General features: G+C 51.2%; 1 protein-coding gene across 2 annotated transcripts in view; it reads left to right on the top strand.

The window, feature by feature from the left end:
• The window catches only part of KMO (kynurenine 3-monooxygenase), a 38347-nt gene that overhangs the window by 7361 nt on the left and 11788 nt on the right, over positions 1–19198 (top strand). The window contains exons 2-9 of one of the 2 annotated variants that reach the window (XM_065562242.1): positions 112–419; positions 2186–2283; positions 3362–3451; positions 4306–4354; positions 8088–8175; positions 9585–9750; positions 11428–11499; positions 13190–13311. In XM_065562242.1, coding sequence (XP_065418314.1) covers positions 353–419; positions 2186–2283; positions 3362–3451; positions 4306–4354; positions 8088–8175; positions 9585–9750; positions 11428–11499; positions 13190–13311 — 752 coding nt within the window. In that variant the 5' untranslated portion in view covers positions 112–352. The remainder of the gene's footprint in view (positions 1–111; positions 420–2185; positions 2284–3361; positions 3452–4305; positions 4355–8087; positions 8176–9584; positions 9751–11427; positions 11500–13189; positions 13312–19198) is intronic. The other variant, XM_024111790.3, reaches the window with a different exon arrangement.

Below are 19198 nucleotides of genomic sequence, written 5' to 3'. Positions count from 1 at the left end.
GGAAACTAGGTGCCCAGCTACAGGGCCAAGGTGCCAATGGGTTGGTAAAAATACAGAACCACCTGATGGGCCCTACCACTGATGGGCCCCCAATTGCCCCTCTGTTCCCAGACTGCCTGAGAACATCACTGACAGAGGATTAGGATGCTGGGGGTGCCAAACTCATTCCTCAGCAGCACAAAGACTGTGCACAGAGCTGTACCTCTTTGGTAAAAGACTTTGAAAGGCCTTCCACTCTCAGCCCTGAGCTGTTCTGCACCGTGATCTGGCTAGCCATCCCAGCCTGCATCATTCAGCTGGTGGAGCCAAGCGCTGATGGCGGGAAGAGCTCTCGGTATGCTTCACTGAAAAGATGAGTCCTACACAGCAGAAAACTCGGAGACAGAGATTCCCCCAGTGTGCATTCAACCAAAGAGGAAGTGAGTCTGGTTTGGTTTGGTTCCCCTTGCTTTATCCATGCTGATCAGCCACCCTTACAAACAGCTAACCAAGCCTCTGTAACAGGGCCGCCCGGGGGGGGACACACAAGTAGGGCAATTTGGCCCGGGCTCCGCAGGGGCCTCTACGAGAATATACTATTCTATAGTGTTGCAGCTTTTTTTTATAGAAGGGGCCCCCGAAATTGCTTTGCCCCAGGCCCCCTGAATCCTCTGGGCAGCCCTGCTCTGTTTCTTTTTGCTGCACAGCTGGGCCGGGGCCAGTGGCTCCTTCCCCTCAGTGTTCAATCACAGTCCCTGTCTAGCTATTGTCCTGCCCACCTGTCACCTCCTAAGCTCTTCCAATGGACTCTCCAAATGCTGCCTTGACTGGCTCTTCTCCAGCTCCCTTTGGGGTCCCTTTCAGCATGGCTTCTGCCCTAGGCAGGCCTCAGAGCCCACTCTCCACAGCTCTGCCCATCTCCCTGAGCTAGGTGCAGGAGAGCAGCCGCCCGTTCCCACAGGGCTGGGAGCAGCAAGATGCTCATTGGCTGCTCTCAGGTCTGCTGGCATAAGCTGAATTGCAGAGGAAATGGACATACTGAATGCAGCATAAAAGAGAACTTGGTTTTTACATCCAGGTTTCCACGTTACTCAGCTCCAGCCACAGCTGTGGAGGAAGCGTCCATCCGCTTCTGTAAGAGCCGACAACACACAAAAAGGTGGTTTACCACTAACAGTGCAGCTGTCAAAAATTAACAGTTCAAATAGATTCAAAGCAATGACTGAATTGACTCACCCCGGGGTGTGCGGGGCTGGTGCTGCAGTCTGGGAGCACCTTTGGTACCTCGCTCAGGCACCAGCACACACAAGAAAAACAAGCAAGCAACGTCACTGACTTGAAGTAACAGCTACACTCGTGAAGCAAAGCCAACCCCAAATCTGTGTCGCACCCTCTTTGGCCCTCCAGCGTCCCTGAACTGCCACCCTCAGAGAGCCAAGGTCACAGACTGGGGTGTGGGGGGGTACTCTGGTTCCTCAGTGGGAGAATCAAGAGGATAGTTCACTGTAAAAACAGGCCTCTACTGACCAGCTCCACTCAGTCAACCTCCGTCTGGAGCCATTGGGACCTGGGCCAAGCATGGGCTGCAGGACTGGGCTCACCTCACGCAGCAGCATGAAACGTGCATGCTTTAAGGGCTTGATCCGAAGCTCATTGAAGTGATGAGGAGTCTTTCCATTGCCTGGGACCAGGCCCCTGGAGTCTGTGTCTGCTGCCTTACTCATGCCCAGTGGCCCTTTCCTGAGAGTAACGCCATGGGTTTCATGGGGCTAGTCCTGGGGTAAGGACCTGCTCAGCTGGCGTCAAGGGGGCAAGGTCAGGTCCTTCGTAGGCGATGTACTTGCCCTCCAGGAAGCGAGGAGTGTGCCAGAGTCTCCCTGGGGAAGGGTGGGGGAAGGTGCCACTGGGCTGGGAGGCAGAAAGCGTGGTTGAGGCCAGTCTCCTGCCATGGCGTAGCTGCCTCCGGTCCCGTGCGCATGTCTGCGGGATGGCGTTGGAGCTGCCACTGGCGGGAAGTGTTCGTGCTGCTGCAGGAACCTCAGTCTGGTGAAGCTGTGTGTGAATAAACCCCTGGTCTCGTCGGAGGCTAGCGTAAGGCTTTGCTGAGGCTCCTGCCTGGCCAGCCGTATGCCCCGTGCACAGCCTCTCCTCTGCGCACGAGCCAGGGCCGCACAAGGGACAAACTGCAGCTCCTGTTTCCTTTCAGATAGCCGTGTCGCCAGAGCTGCTCGCGGCAGGAGCATCAACTTGGCGCTGTCTCACAGAGGACGCCAGGCCCTCAAGGCCATTGGGATGGAAGAGCAGGTAGCCTCACGGCCTCCCTCGAGTATTTTTAAGCGAATGCCTGATGACCCTTTGTCAAGCGCCGCTTTCCTTTCGGTTGCTGTCTGGCTGGGAGCAGCTCGAAGCCCTAGGGACAGGCCATAGCTGTCTTCTCCCTAACGTTACCCGGGAGACGTTCATACCCTGAAGCTGTTCACTGGTCCGGCCTCCTGGGATAATCGCCACTTCTCCTGCATGCCAGGTGCCTGGCGCTCCTCTGCTGCAGGGCACCGGACCCTGGCAGGGCGAGTCCCGTTTCCCCAGGAGCAGGCGTGGGCCGAGGCCATGCAGCTGGCACTCTGCTGTCGGGCCAGGGGACCTAGAGAGAGAGCACTTGCTCTTCACGGCAGCCCCGAGCCCTAGGAGGAGTGAGGATGGGGGGAAGGCAAGTATGATGTCAATGGAAGCATCATAAGCATCATCTGTAGTAAACCAGGTGGGGGCATTGGTGCCAAGGAGCAGAATAGTGGGTCCTAGACCTTTCAGGTCTAGGCCCCAAGACAGCCAGGGATAGAGCTGAATTTTCCCATATATCCTCAGCCCAGGGCCTGCTGCAAAGGCCATGGAAATCAGAGCCTTTCCACAGACCGCACTGGGCTTTGGCTCAGGCCTGCAGCATGCCATGAGCTTCGCACAGCCCCCTTGAGTGCACGCCCTGCCCTGCCCCGCCTGAGAGGGGTCTAGCTGCAGCTGCTCAGGCTTGTGCCGCTTCAGATCCGAGGGGAGACTAAAGCCCAGATCATGCACAGCTTGTATCCCAGTGCCGCCCCTTGGCTCGGATTCCCACACAGGCACTGGGGCTTTACAGACCTTTTCTAGCCAAACCAACTTGCCTGGGATTTTTATTAGAAGGAGCCGGCAGCTAATTGTCTCAGTGAGATGCAGCAGTTTTATAGCGTAGCACAGTGACATCACACATTGCCAGGGCCAGATTAGGGATCCCTGACTCACTGGGCCTAGGTCCCACTGGACTTAATGGGCTTCAGGGAGTCACACACTGGCCCCTCAGCCTCGGTATCGGAGCTGAAGGTAATGGAGGTCTCTTCCCTTTTGATTTCAGATTGTGGCCAAAGGCATCCCCATGCGGGCCAGGAGGATACACACGCCCTCAGGAAACACATATTCCATCCCCTATGGAACAAAGAGCCAGGTATTTTCCTTCCACAGCTGCCCTGGGGGAGGGACCTTTGTTTACGTTCACTGGACAGGTGTTACAGCACTGTGTAATGGTCAGGGATCGCATCCAGCCTGTCTGGATGAAAGGATGCCCTGGGGAGTGAGTGAACAGTAATTATGCACAAAACCTTCCTTATCCCCCTCTCTGCATTTTCCATTGCACCCTGTCTTGCTGGGAGTGGGCTCTGAGCCCTCAGGGAAGGGACTGTACACCTTCGGCACCATAATGATGGAACAATACATATTTTGGCTGTTTTGCCTTTAGTGCAAAATGTATCTTGTGGCCAAGGGACATTGTAATGTTTTTTGCAACCATAAAATACAAATTTTAACTTCTCTGGGTCCTCACAAAAACTGTCCCCATGGTTTGATTCTCACAGTCAAACTGTGTAAACATGGCTTCAATTTCCTATGCCTTGCGATCCCTCGCGGTGGGCCCACCCCATTCCCATCTCCTCTCAGCCACCAGCCCTGACACCCAGTCTTTCTGCTCCACCACATTCTTTCTCCCTGCGTTCCCCACATGCAGTCTCCCTGCCTCACCCAGCATTCCCTTCCCCCAGCCCTGCTGCCCCCTCCACTTCCCCCCATAGCAAAGAGTGCACTGCTGGACGACTGTGTACAGTTCGGGGGCTCACATCCTAAAACAGCTTGAAAAACTGGAGAAGGTTCAGAGCCTTGTCTCGTCGTCAGCGAGACAGCTCACGTGCTTACAAGTAAGGACCCATGTCAGTGTTTGCAGGACTGCTGCCTATCATGCCATCCTCCTAATATTTTGTGCAAAAAGTGCTTCAGAAATACTCACTTCCTAAAACTGTTTTCCTGCAGTACATTCTCTCCGTGGACAGAGCAAATTTAAACCAAGAGCTGCTAACGGGTAAGTGTCCTGGCCTTTTTTGAGTGCTCCTAGCCCGTTTTCACTTTGTCCTACTAAGGGAATCTAGGGTTGGACCAAGGATTTAAAGTAGGGCTGTCAAGTGATTGAAAAATTAATCGCGATTAATCGTGCAATTAAAAATATTAATTATGATCAATAGCGCAATTAATCACGCTGTTAAACAATAATAGAATACCATTTATTTAAATATTTTGGATGCTTTCTACATTTTCAAATATTACAAACATTACAAAATTAAATATTTCAAAAACTACAACACAGAATACAAAGTGTACAGTGCTCACTTTATATTTATTTTTATTACAAATATTCGCACTGTAAAAAAAAAAATAGTATTTTTTAATCCACCTAATTCAACTACTGTAGTGCAATCTCTCTATCATGAAAGTTGAACTTAGAAATGTAGAATTATGTACAAAAAATAACTGCTTTGAAAAACAAAATGCTGTACAACTTTAGAGCCTACAAGTCCACTCAGTCCTACTTCTTGTTCAGCCAATTGCTAAGACAAACAAGTTTGTTTACATTTACAGGAGATAATGCTGACCGCTTCTTGTTTACAATGTCACCTAAAAGTGAGAACAGGTGTTTGCATGGCACTGTTATAGCCGGCATCACAAGATATTTACATGCACTAAAGATTCATATGTCCCTTCATGCTTCAACCAGCATTCCCGAGGACACGCGTCCATGCTGATGACGGGTTCTGCACGATAAAGATCCAAAGCAGTGAGGCCCGACACATGTTCATTTTCATCAGCTGAGTCAGATGCCACCAGCAGAAGGCTGATTTTCCTTTTTGGTGGTTTGGGTTTTGTAGTTTTCGCATCGGAGTGTTGTTCTTTTAAGACTTCTGAAAGCATGCTCTACACCTCGTCCCTCTCAGATTTTGGAAGGCACTTCAGAGTCTTAAACTTTGGTTCGAGTGTTGTAGCTATCTTTAGAAATCTCACATTGGGACCTTCTTTGCCTTTTGTCAAATCTGCAGTGAGCGTGTTCTTAAAATGAACAACATATGCTGGGTCATCATCCAAGACTGCAGTAACATGAAATATAGGGCAGAATGCGGGTAAAACAGCAGGAGACATACAATTCTCCCCCAAGGTGTTCAGTCACAAATTTAATTAACATATTATTTTTTTAACGAGCGTCATCAGCATGGACGCATGTCCTCTGGAATGGTGGTTGAAGCATGAAGGGACGTATGAATCTTTAGTGCATCTGGCATGTAAATATCTTGTGACTCCAGCTACAACAGTGCTATGCGAACATCTGGACTTGTAGGCTCTAAAGCTTTATATTGTTTTGTTTTTGAGTTTAGTTGTATAACAAAAAAAATCTACATTTGTAAGTTGCACTTTAACCATAAAGAGATTGCATTACGGCATTTGTATGAGGTGAAATGAAAAATACTATCTCTTTTGTTTGTTATTTTTACAATGTAAATATTTGTAATTAAAATAATAATATAAAGTTAGAAGAAGGAGCAGATTGTCCCGGAGGCGGATATGAGTACAGGCTTCTTTATTGCGATACTTGTTCCCCTGGACCCAATTGTCCAGTAAGCACCGAATTAGTTATAGCACATTCTTTTTGTTTGTTAGTATGTACACACCTACATTTGTTACAACACCCCAAAACCCGTATTGAGTAATAAAACACCCATTTTGTTAGTAAATCCACCCTATTCATTGTGCACAGCATTACATATATACACAGGCATTTTACCTTGAAAATATATTTCTTCGCAATAATTTGTTGCCACAAATTTCCCTGGTCAGCAATTTTCAGGGGCGGGAGGAAGGGGCCATAAGCCAGGGCTTGTCTATGTAGCTGGGACAGGAAGGGAGGAGGAGCTAACACTGCTTTACCCAAAAGGTATCCTTTAGATCCCCACATTTCTTATGCAGCTGCAACACTTATCAATTCTTACAAGCAACAGGGAAGGGCAAAATATGGCAACTTATTTATTAACCAAAGAACTCCAGCCTTCTGATGCCTTTGTCCCCTAATGCCGTGTCAGCACATTCGCAGCTTCCCAGGTCTCTACTTAACCCATACATGGCCCAACACAAGTGAGCACTGTACACTTTGTGTTCTGTGTTGTAACTGAAATCCATATATTTGAAAATGTAGAAAAACATCCAAAAATATTTAATACATTTCAATTGGTATTCTATTGTTTAACAGTGCGATTAAAATGGTGATTAATTGCAATTAATTGACAGCCCTAATTGAAAGGCTATGGTGCTGTAGAGATGTAGTATAGATGCTTCCTGCATCGTTTTCCCATCAGCGTAGGCAATCCAGCTCCCCAAGCAGCGGTCGCTAGGTCAGTACCTACATTGTTCTGTCGACCTAGCCATGTCTACGCAGGGGCAGGGTGGGGGTGACGGGTGAGGTTGGCTTAACTAGAGCACTCGGGGGTGAAGTTTTCACACCCCTGAGCTACGAAGCTAGGTTGATCTAAGTTTTAAGTGGGTTAAGTTTCCAAAATGCTGCTCTGGTTCTCCAAGGGTTCTGGGTCTCTTGACGATAGTGAGAAGCCACTACCGGAGTCTACAACTACAGACTAACATGTAGGTTTTGAAGACACGTCTTGAAGAATACTTAAAACTTATCTAGAGTGTTCTCTATCTGAAAGTAGACAGGCATTTTACAAACATTAACGCCCCGCCCCAACACACCTCTATGGTAGGAAAATAGTGTACTCGTTTGACAGAGGAATAAACTTGGACCAGAGAGAGTAAGGGCCAATGTTACAAAAGTTGTTACAAACTTTGGGGTGCCTCATTTTGGGGCTGCCTAATTGTCTCTAACCGGGTGCCAGAATTAGTAGGCCCTTCTGAAAATTTGGGCCTGAATTATGTGGCCAGGCTCCCACTCCCAGTCTGTGACTATTGTGGAAGTAGGCTTTAGGATTCCAAACGCCCCGCGTTCTGGTCTGGCACCTAGAACACATTTTAAGGGAGAAACTAGCAGCAGCATTTAGAACAAAGTTCTGTGGCCCTGATATGTAAATTTGTTTTAAGGACTGATTTCCAAAGCTCTAGCTCTAAGAGACAGCATCCTGACGCACATGGAAACTGAGCCGACAGATTAGACATTCATTGGAAAACAGCTGATATCACAGGGGATTTTGATGGTGGGGGATGTTGAAGATTGGGTGAGATAATCTGAACGGTTCCTAATGATCTGCTTTGTGTATAAATAAGGGGAAAGTTGACAGGAAAGCTACATAACCCATCTCTTCAGTGTATTTGCATTCTACTGAGTTGAACTGAACACTGAGTTTGGAATGCAACAGGGAGTGATTTTAACATTACTAGGAAAAAAGTCAGTACTTGCAGCATGTTACAAAGTGGTTACGTGTCAGCCATACAGCTGGGTGGCCACATTCTGCCCTCAGATGCATGCACATATCTCCCATTGGCTGCTGGGGGATCACACAGGCCCTGGCTCTGTGATGATTCCTATAGCGCAGGGACAGGAGTCATGGCAGTATCTGAAGATTGGCTCAGGGAACAAGAATACTTTGCCAGGATGTATTGCACTTAGTAAATACTTTTCACAAGTTTTAACCATAAAATCTCCCTCTTCCCCCCCACTAGAAGGAATCTAATTTGATCAAAGAGACGAAAGGCTCCATACTTCAGCGACACTCTGTGGGCTAGCACAATCCATTACGCTGAAACATCTTTTCTTTTCACAGCTGCTGAGAAGTACCCCAACACTACGTTGTACTTTGGACACAAGCTGCTCCGCTGCCACGTTGAATCAGGGCTATTAACCTTACAAGGGTAAAGCAGGCCCTGTCCCTGAGAGTGCTCCCTTCATAGAGCTTCTGCCTAATAATTAATCAAAACAAACAACTGGGCAAGTCTGTTCACAACCAGTTTGTTATTTCTGAGCTGACCCTTGATGTCAGGTTTGTGAAGACTCAGACATTGCAGCAGTTTTCATGAAGAGTTGAAAAGCGTCAAAGCAACTTCATCAGCAATAAGCCAGACACGTGGATTTATTTGTTTCTGCAAGTAACCAACATGCGTGTCTTGCCACCTTTAGTTTTCCATCCATGTCCTGGCTAGACAGTCTCTCCCGAGTTAAGGTGATGACTTGCTTTCTGTGACCCGGCAGGTTTGGATCACACCCCGGCATCATCAGCATTGAACCAGTCTGCCAGATTTATGACATGTGTGTCCTCCTTAGTGGCCATTGTGCAAAGGTGTCTGTGGTGTCTGTCTGGGTATTCAAATACACATTGTTCTAGCTGAGCGTGACATGCGGTATCAAACCCAGCACGGCCCTGAAACGCTGGCGGCTGCTGTCAGCGCTAGGTCACCCTGTAAACAGAAGCCTTTTACAAAAGCTGTGGCGGCTAGTTGACAAACACCAACTTTAATAACCTACAGACTAAGTCTTTACTCCACCCCCAGAGCTTATTAACTGACGGCCGGGACCTGGGGTTCCACACCTTCCTCCGCAGCATGGGGCATAGGCTGCCTGCGGGGATCACCTGGGCATGTCTCACCTCCTCCATTGCAGGGCCTCGGGTGCAGGTGGCACCATGCCAGGCCACCCAGCAGATTCAGGGGGCCTGGGGCAAAGTGGGGGAGCATTTGTACTCACCGGGCGGCGCTCCGAGTCTGTGGTGGTGGCAGCGGCGGGTCCTTCAGTTGCTCAGTGTCTTCGGCAGCACTGAAGGACCCGCCGCCGAAGACCTGGACCGCCGCTGAGTGAGGAAAGGGATTCTCAGCCAGGGCATGCAAGGCCCATGCGGGGCCCGGGGCCTGGGACAAATTGCCCCACTTGCCCCCTCTCTGGGTGGCCCTGCACCTCGCTCTCTCCTGCTCACTGCCTGTAGCGCACAACAGTTTAGTCTCTGTGGCCTGAAATGCTTTGGTCTAACTCAAGTCACCGAGCTCAGCACAGGTATCAGGGTGAAATGTAACAGCCTGTGATAGGCAGGGGGTCAGACTCAGTGGCCTCATCTGGCCTTGAACTCTATAAAATCTGCATTGATCAAACAGTCTCTTCATACACCTAGAGGCTAAAAACAGTACCAAAAAATGGAGCCCAGAAGAGTCCTTCGACACTTCTTCATCAGAGTACAAACGGCCCGTCCACCCTGGCCGCTGGTGCTGTGGGAGTTCACTGGTCCAGGCCAAAGTCCTGCAGCCTCATACTAATGATTTCTCTTGTTTGTCAGACCTGACCAAAGACCCATGGAAGTCACTTGTGACCTCATAGTGGGATGCGATGGAGCCTTTTCTACAGTCAGAAAGCAGTTCATGCGGCAAACATGCTTTAACTACAGCCATGTGTACATTCCTCATGGGTACATGGAGTTGACCATCCCCCCCAAGGATGGGGATGTAAGTAGCCACCCTCCATCCTGCGCTCTGCTGTAACGCCCTGGTCCCTGGTCCAGCGACCTGTCTAGAAATCCCTTCTAAGAATGTTGGCTCTCGAGGAGGGATGGGGCTGGTCCCACCTCTCCGAGCTATTATTTCAGGCTCCCTGCAGACTCAGACAGACATCACTGCAATGTTCCTGTTTTCAAGCTTATCACAGGATCCGTAAGAGCTGGTAGAACCAGTGAATCTCGGTGGTAAAACAGGTGGTAGCATAAGGCAATTGCGTGTTAGCACAGGACTTGCAAATAGTGAGTATTTGGGCTCTGCTCAATACCTGAGCGTCCCTGGGGGGGAGACCTTAGGACCCACAGAGGCCCTTCTGCACGCCCTCCTCTCCCACCAGTGCTTGGAATTAGATGCAGCTTTCACTGAACGGACAGCTCCTTTCCTTCTGGGGGAGGGCTCCTGCAGTCAGTCTCTGGTGCTGAAGGAAAAAGGAAGGAAGTGCTGCCCTGGCTCCGGGAAGCCAGTAGGGGGCGATGTCAGCAGCCAGTCTAGGACACCACTAGGGCGGGGCACTAATGATAGCAAATGGAGGAAGAGTAGGGTTGCCAGGTGTCCAGTTTTCAACAGTCAAAAAGGGACCCTGGTGTCCCCGATCAGCACTGCCGACCAGGCCGTTAAAAGTTCCGTCGGCGGTGCTGCGCTGCCCCCACCCTGAGCACCGGCTCCGCACTCGCATTGGCCGGGAACCAGCCAATGGGAGCTGGGGGGGGGGGGGCAGTGCCTGCAGGCGAGAGCAGCACGCGGAGCCTCCTGCCTCCGCCCCCCTCGCTTAGGAGCCGGAGCTACTGCTGACTGCTTCTGGGGAGCAGCACAGTGCCAGGACAGGCAGGAAGCCTGCCTTAGCCCCACTGCACCACTGACCGGGAGCTGCCCAAGGTAAGCCCGTGCCCCAACCCCTTACCCCAGCCCTGAGCCCCCCCAAACCCGGAGCCCCCTCCTGCATCGCAAACCATTCATTCCCGGCCCCACCCCAGAGCCTGCATCCCCTCCTGCACCCCAGTCTCAACCCGCAGCCCCCCCCCCACTTCAAATCCCTTGGCCCCACCCCCAGCCTGGAGCCTTCTGCACTCCAAACCCCACATCCCCAATCCTACCCCAGAGCCCGCACCCCCAGCACAGAGCCTGTACGCCCTCCCACAGCCCAACCCCCTGCCTCAATCCGCAGCCCCTTCCCACCTTCCAAATCCCATGGCTCCACCCCCCAGCCTGAAGCCTTCTTCTGCACCCCAAATCCCTCATCCACAGCCCACAGCCTGCACCCCCAGTTAGAGCCTGCACCCCAACCCCCTCTCCCAGCCCCAGTGAAAGTGAGTGAGGGTGGGGGAGAGTGAGCCGCCGAGGGAGGGGGAATGTAGTGAGTAGGAGCGGGGCCTTGAGAAGGGGCAGGGAAGGGGCCTCGGGGCAGGGGGCGGGGGTAGGGTGTTCGGTTTTGTGCAATTAGAAAGTTGGCAACCCTAAGGAAGAGGCAGGAGTGAGTGGGGTGGGGATGACAGGGAAATGACCCAGCTTGCTAAGGCTTTTACCACCTGTAAATGGTGCAGTTTCCTTCTGCCCTGCCTGCCTCTCTGCAGGGGTGATCTGTGGGTAACAGGCTTGCTAACGAGACACTGACCAGTCCCTTCCTTTCAGTTTGCCATGGAAGAGAATTACCTTCACATCTGGCCCAGGAACACCTTCATGATGATAGCGCTGCCTAACCTGGTAAGAACCCACCATTGCCAATCCTTTCGGGGCACAGGGATGGCTCCAGGCCTGGCTCCTGCAGAAGCTCTGGGTCTGGGAGGGGACTTGGGGAGACACACACTCCCTAGCACTGCCATGGTGAGCGGGGTGCACTCTTTAACCCAGGGAGGCCCACAGCCTGAATCCGTGCTCTGCCGCTGACGGGGGCCATGATGGGGTGGGGAGAGGTCTCTCGTGCCCTTTCCCTGTTGTGCACCACTCCCACGTAAAGGCCAACCACAATCTGACCCTCTGTGGAACAGACCAGGAAAGTGCAGACCCTGTGTGAAAGGGCCTGACTCCTGATTGACACAAAGCTGGGCCTGTCTGCAGGGGATAACACACTGCTAGCAAGTGGTCTAGCAATGCGTGAGTGGAGGAGGAACAGGTGGAGGTGGAAACGGCAGCCCCACAGAGGCTGGCAGGACACACCTAGCCCGTGCAGATACAGCCCAGATCCTCCCTGCAGCTCATCAGCACTTTAACCCAACTCCTCTTTAGAAACTCCTGATGGCAAATGCCCGCACTGTCAGAATTCCCCTGGCTGTGTTGCACCCTCACACCAACCCTTCTGGTGACCTTGGCCATGGTGCCTGGTCCCAGAACGTGAGGCTGAGACTGGCCATGGGCCGACCTGTGCATGGCTGCAGAAGGCGTATTATGGAACACGGTACTAGGTTCAGTTCCTTTACTCCAAGGTAAGGAGAACAGAGACGAGGTCCAAGCTGCCCTCCAGAGGGCTGCATTCAGTATATGGCCTGTGCTCCGCAGAAGGTTAGAGCGCTCCCTCCTGCCCTGAAAAGCTATGACCAGGAATGCACATGGGCAGACAGCCAAGTGCAAGCAGCACTTTGCATTTGTACACCTGGTGCAATGATCAATGTTCTTTAGACAGCTGGGTCTGCTGGGGATTCCAGCCCTGGCACATGGGCGAAGAGAATGCTCCATAATGCAGCTTCAGACAAAGGCAAAGGGCCTGCTCCTGTTCCTTTAAAAGCAGTGGCAGTTTGGTCACTGATTTTGGCAGGCGCAAGCCAGAGCCAGCCCATCCTCCTGGCAGAGGACATAGCGAGCAAACTGGGCCTTTCCAATATCCCCCTCCCTAACAGGCCTCCCCCGTCCTGCTTCACAGGACAGCATCCTCCTCCTGCCAGCTTCACCAGCTGATCCCTGCACTGATGCACCCCAGCACTGAGCTCCACTTCCTCCTTTCCCACTTCTCCCATTCTCTGCTCCCCCCAACTCCCCTGTAACCACAAGTGCCTCCCAACCAACCAACCAACCCCCACTGGGTTTCCCACTGCAATAGAAATACAGCCAAGCACACACGTAGAAGCAATACCCGCCACCACCTGCCCTACCAAGTCATGGCCATGACCCATCTGTGCTCTAGCTCCTTCTCCCACCTTTGCTCCCTGTCTGCGGCTTGTGTGCGCTCGGGGACAGGCCTCTCCTCGGCGCTTGGCACATGCCAAGACCGTTGTGGGCACTATGAGGATACAAACAATCAATGACAACAGCAAGAGGGGAAATGGGGCAGCTGTTGCAGTCCTCACCCCCTTCCCAAGCTGAGCTGTTTGCCTCCCTTGCTGGGGTCCCCGGCTGAGCTCTGTGCAGGGCTCATCTCCACCCTCTCAGAATCTCTTTGAATATCCCTTTGAACCCACAGGATAAGTCGTTCACCTGCACGCTCTTCATGCCCTTCGAGGAGTTTGAACGGCTCACGACAGGTGATCAAGTGCTGGATTTCTTCCAAACCTACTTCCCAGATTCAATTCCCCTCATAGGAGCGTAAGTATTATTTCTGGTGTTTCTTTGTTAATTAGCGCACTGCCGTAAAGCAACAGGGATGTGTCGAGTACTTGAGTGTTCACCTAGGGCTGGTGATTTCATGCTCTAGTGCGAATCAGCAGGGACTCTACCTCATGTGACAAATGCAGGACACTACAGGTTCCTTGGGAGTGGATCTCTGTATTTTTCTAGACACCAGATATATTGCAGAATGGATGGGTAGGAGAAGAGACTGAAGGCTGATTTGTAGTTCCAATGGGCATAACAAGTTGGAAGGTCAGGCTGCCCTTCACCAGGTGATAGTCATTAGACCACACTCCATTCCCAGAGCCAGAAACAGAAACCAGGAGTTCTGATTCCCAGCATTCAACTCCAGTCTACCAGTTACGTAATCTACTGGCCAGGTGTGTATCACATGCCCTTCTGGTGACTGGAAAATTTTGGGGATACCAGCCTCCTACTGCTAACAGTTAATGCTTTAGCTGAACGGTAGGGGTTGGAGCTCTGGATCTGAAGGCCCTGGGTGACAACACACGTGAGGGCCATTTGGCTGCACATGATTGAATGTCTGCTTTGTCCATTTTTCTTTACTGAAAACCTAGACTGTCACTGTCCCAGCCTGGCCCATTACTGCAGTGTAGGGCCATCAGTCTGTAGCAAGCAGACCCAGCTACAAGGTCCCATGTGCTTCCAAGGTAGCTGGATCTGGGCAGAGTCTAGTCCCCATTTCCAGCTCTGGGTCCATAACATACAATCCCAGGCTCTGATCTCTTTTCTGAGCCCATCCTTGAGACATGGGACTCTGGTTTCCAGCCTCTGGAACCAGTGCCTCAGATCTCCTGAGCCTCCCAGAGCGCCATCTACCTGTGGTCACTCTGGCTTCTAGCTTAACCCCTTCAGGGACAACATAGTCCTTGTTGCCAAGAAGGCGAACAGCATTTTGGGCTGTATAAGTAGGGGCATTGCCAGCAGATCAAGGGACATGATCGTTCCCCTCTATTCGACATTGGTGAGGCCTCATCTGGAGTACTGTGTCCAGTTTTGGGCCCCACACTATAAGAAGGATGTGGGAATAATTGAGAGTCCAGCGGAGGGCAACAAAAATGATTAGGGGGCTGGAGCACATGACTTACGAGGAGAGGCTGAGGGAACTGGGCTTATTTAGTCTGCGGAAGAGAAGAGTGAGGGAGGATTTGATAGCTGCTTTCAACTACCTGAAAGAGGGTTCCACAGAGGATGGATCTAGACTGTTCTCAGTGGTACCAGATGACAGAACAAGGAGTAATGATTCAAGTTGCAGTGGGGGAGGTTTAGGTTGGATATTAGGAAACACTATTTCACTAGGAGGGTGGTGAAGCACTGGAATGGGTTACCTAGGGAGGTGGTGGAATCTCCTTCCTTAGAGGTTTTTAAGGTCAGGCTTGACAAAGCCCTGGCTGGAATAATTTAGTTGGTGTTGGTCCTGCTTTGAGCAGGGGGTTGGACTAGATGACCTCCTGAGGTCCCTTCCAACCCTGATCTTCTATGGCAGGAAAGCAAGGAACAGGGCTTAGCCAAGGACTGTCTTAACCACAGTCATTTTACTCATAAGCACTAATGAGTTACAGGTCTTCAGAAAATAAAAGTTCTGAGGTACTCCAGACTGATCTCACCCCTCCTGTGAGTCCGAGGATTTCTCCATATTTCAGGCTAGGCAGAGTTCCTCCTCTCCTGTGTCTCCTGCTTCCAGGTGGTGATGGTTAGCAGCACCCCCACTCTTAAACAGAGTCTGTCGCTTTTTAACCATGTGCTCAGCGGGAAGGTTCCAGCCCCCTCCCCAGTTAGAATTGCCCCATCCGTGTAGAAAAGCCCATTGACCCATGGGGGTGAGCCAGTAGTTGAGAGCCAGTCAAGCTGATAACCCCAGATTGTTGTCTTAGTGACTTTTCTGTGAAACTCCTTTTCTGGGCAGCGCGGCTCTCTGGAATGCCATTCAATAGGCTGCCTTGAGCAAGTTCAGACATGTTCAGCACATAATACCAAGCGGAGAACACAATTCATATGGACATACCAACTCTGTCACAATTACATAGAAAACCCCACCAATGTCCAAAGAACGTTGCAAAGTCAAGCTCTCCGAAGGTAGGAAATGCCAGAATTAAGGTAGCTGAGCCACCTTAATTCATCCCCCTTGTGCATGTGCATTACAACACAGTCATTATTACATAATTACATACGGTTTTGCAACAAGACCTTTGTTTCGGTCAATGCCCAAGGATGGACCTGCTCAGGACTGAATCAGGGCTGTGCAGTGAAGGAGGCTGGTGTCTGTAGGACCCTGTCTCATTTGTTGCAGAAGTTGGAAGATGCGTAGTGAATAAGTCAGGGATTGCCAGAGGAGAAGGGACAGTTTTATGGTTAAGACAACTGGCTTCCATCCCTGCCGCTGCAACAGAATTTCTGCGTGATGCTGGGAAACCAGCCTTGTCACCGGTGGCCACTAACTGCATGCTCCCCATTCGCTCAGTGGCTAGTTTGACCCCCAGGGGGCTGATTATTGATGTGTCATTTTTAAATACCGCTGGGCTGGTCCTGACATGGCCCTTTTGCTAACAGAACAATGAGATATGTGAAACCTGTCGCTGACGCCAATATCCCCTAACCAGGCCCTGAGTTCCAGAGAAGTCAGTGTGATGTGAGCATCTTTGCTGCCACCTACAGACCAGTCTCCAGCATTACACAACTGCCTTCCCTGGAGACTAGTGGGAGAGTGAAGTATCGGGCGTAGCCGTGTTAGTCTGTATCCACAAAAAAACAACAAGGAGTCCGGTGGCACCTTAAAGACTCCTTGTTGTTTTAGTGGGAGAGTGAGAACATTTTCCACATTGGCCACTCGTTTTTCTCCCGCAGTGGCGGGGAGGCACTCAGGTGGTGACAAGTGGCACAGAAAAGCTCCTCAGAGAATGAGGGAATGAATATTTCTGTATTCAGAGCCAGGGGGCACTAGTGCACTGGGAACGAGGCAGAAACGACACCCTGAAGAACAAGAATAAAACAAAGCATTGAATTGCTGCCTCATTTCCTGAGCCGAGTCTGCCCTGAGCACTGAATGAGGCAGGGGCCCTGTGGGAAAGACAGTGGGGGCCAAAAGGCCGCCGAGAGTCCGCACAGCATAAGGGATGCCCAGCTTGCCCTCTGCACCATCCACTCCACTCAGCCCAGAGCAGATGATACAAAACTACTTAGGATAGTTACGTCCAGTGCTGACTGTGAAGAGCTACAAAGGGATCTCACAAAACTGGGTGTCTGGGCAACAAAATGGCAGATGAAATTCAATGTTGATCAATGCAAAGTAATGCACATTGGAAAATATAATCCCAGCTATTCATATAAAATGATGGGGTCTAAGTTAGCTGTTACCACTCAAGAAAGAGCTTGGAGTCATTGTGAATAGTTATCTGAAAACATCCACTCAATGTGCAGCGGCAGTCAAAAAAGCGAACAGAATCTTGGGAATCATTAGGAAAAGGTTAGAGAATAAAACAGAAAATATCATATTGCCTCTCTATAAATCCATGGTACGCCCACACCGTCAGTACTGCCCCATCTCAAAAATATCTATTGGAATCGGAAAAGGTTCAGAAAAGGGCAATAAAAATGCTTAGGGTTATGGAACAGCTTTCATATGAGGAGAGATTAATAAGATTGAGACTTTTCAGCTTGGAAAAGAAACAACTAAGGGGGGTTATGATAGAGGTCTATAAAATCATGACTGGTGCGGAGAAAGTAAATAAGGAAGTGCTATTTACCCCTTCTCATAACACAAGAACTAGGGGCCATCAAATGAAATTAATAGGCAGCAGGTGTAAAACAAAAGGAAGTATTTCTTCATACAACACACAGTCAACCTGTGGAACTCTTTGCTAGAGAATGTTGTGAAGGCCAAGACTATAACTGGGTTAAAAAAAAGAACTAGATAAATTCATGGAGAATAGATCCATCAGTGGCTATTAGCCAGGATGGGTAGGCATGGGATCCCTAACCTCTATTTACCAGAAGCTGGGAATGGGCGACAGGGGATGGATCACTTGATGATTGCCTGTTCTGTTCATTCCCTCTCAAGCACCTGGTATTGGCCACTGTCAGAAGACAGGATATTGGGCTAGATGGACCTTGTCTGGCCGTTCTTATTTTCTTAAGTCACATGTGGGTCCTAAGCTGGTAGGCATGCACAGAGGCTGCCTAATGCCACACAAAAGCAGACGGTGATGCTCCTGCATAACCTTTAGTGCAGCGGTAGTGCATTGACCCAGGAGCTGGGAGACCCCCCAGTTCAAGTCCCCCCCAGTTCTACCTGCTGAGGAGAGGGCGGCTGAACAGGGATCTGCCACCTCCCAGGTGCATGCCTAACCAGTGGGCCATGGAGTCATTCTAGCTCTGGCCCAATTCATCTTTCATTCAAGTGGAATAACTTCTATAGGGGAGCTCGAGGGCATCGGAATAGTCTATAGGCCAGTGGTTAGGGCACTCACCTGAAAGCTGGCACATCCCAGCTCTTCATCCGACAGAGGGGGGCTTGCCCTGGGGGTCTCCCATCCAGGGAGAGTATCATGACCCCTGGGTTATAAGCGAGGTTCCCCACCCTCTGGGGCTGCTTTATGTAGGTCTAGGCAGCCTCTGAGCATGCCTACCAGATCGGGCCCAACCCAGGAGTTAGGTGGCCAAATGCCTGTGTTCCCCTACTCTGTCGTTTGCACTGGGGCTTAGGTGAGAGAGGGATGCCCAGAGGGAGGCCGCCATGCACATGCTCAGAGGCAGATACACAGGCCCCTAAGGAACTCTTACTGCAAACACGAAGGCACTGAGTGAGTTTAGGAGCCTACCAGGTTTGGCGGCAGCTGAGTGCGAGTTTTGTGGATTGCAGTGGGGCTTCAAAAGGCACAGGCAAAGCATTTAAATGGACTGAAATCCATTCTTACTCAGCAAAGCACTTAAGTACATCCCGTTGAAGTGAATGGGATTGAAGCATGTGCTTAAGTACTTTGCTGAATAGAGACGGGAAGGGCCCTGTAAGGCAGTGGTCACCAACCGGTAGATTGCGATTGATGGGTCAATCACGGAGCCTCTGACAGTCGATCGCAATCTCCGGCCACTAAAAGTCCGGCGCCCCCGGGCCACTCCTGGAAGCAGCTGGCACATCCCTGCGTGGGGGTGGGGTCTTTGCATACCGCTCTTGCCTGCAAGCACCTCCCTCGCAGCTCTCATTGGCTGGGAGCTAGGAACTGCAGCCAATGGGAGCTGTGGGGGTGGTGCCTGCAGGAAGGGGCAGCGCACGGAGCCAGTGCGCGGAGCAGGTATGTGGCGGCAGCTTCTGGGAGTGGCACGGGGCTGGGACAGGCAGTGAGCCTGCCTTAGCCCTGCTGTGCTGCTGCCCGGGAGCCGCCCAGGTAAGCACCACCCGGCGACAGCCTGCACCCCTCCTGCACCCCAACCCCCATCCCTGAACCCCCAGAATCTCCTCCTGCACTCTGAACCCCCTCCTACACCCCAGCCCCCTGCCCCAGGCTCAGCCTGGAGCCCCCTCCCACACTCCGAACCCCTCGGCCTCAGCCCATAGCCCACACCACCACGCCCTGCCCCAGCCCGATGAGAGTGTGGGGGAGGGAAGGTGAGGGAGGGGGGATGGAGTGAGCAGGGCAGGGCCTCGGGAAGGGGGTGGGGCCTCAGGGAAGGGTGGGGGTGGATCCTGGGTTGCTCTTAATTCAAAAGTGATCTTGTGCTTAAGAAGGTTGGATACCACTGCTGTAAGGGGATGCAGTGTAAACAGGACCACAGACATGAGGGATAGTGTTAAATATGACTATCAGCTGTAGAGTAATGGGAGTCTATAGCTCCATGAAATTACCGT

Source organism: Chrysemys picta, chromosome 11 (genome assembly GCF_011386835.1).
Source record: "Chrysemys picta bellii isolate R12L10 chromosome 11, ASM1138683v2, whole genome shotgun sequence".
NCBI classification, from domain to species: domain Eukaryota; kingdom Metazoa; phylum Chordata; order Testudines; family Emydidae; genus Chrysemys; species Chrysemys picta.
The sequence above is the reverse complement of the archived record's forward strand: the minus strand, read 5'-3'. Positions and strand labels throughout refer to the sequence as shown.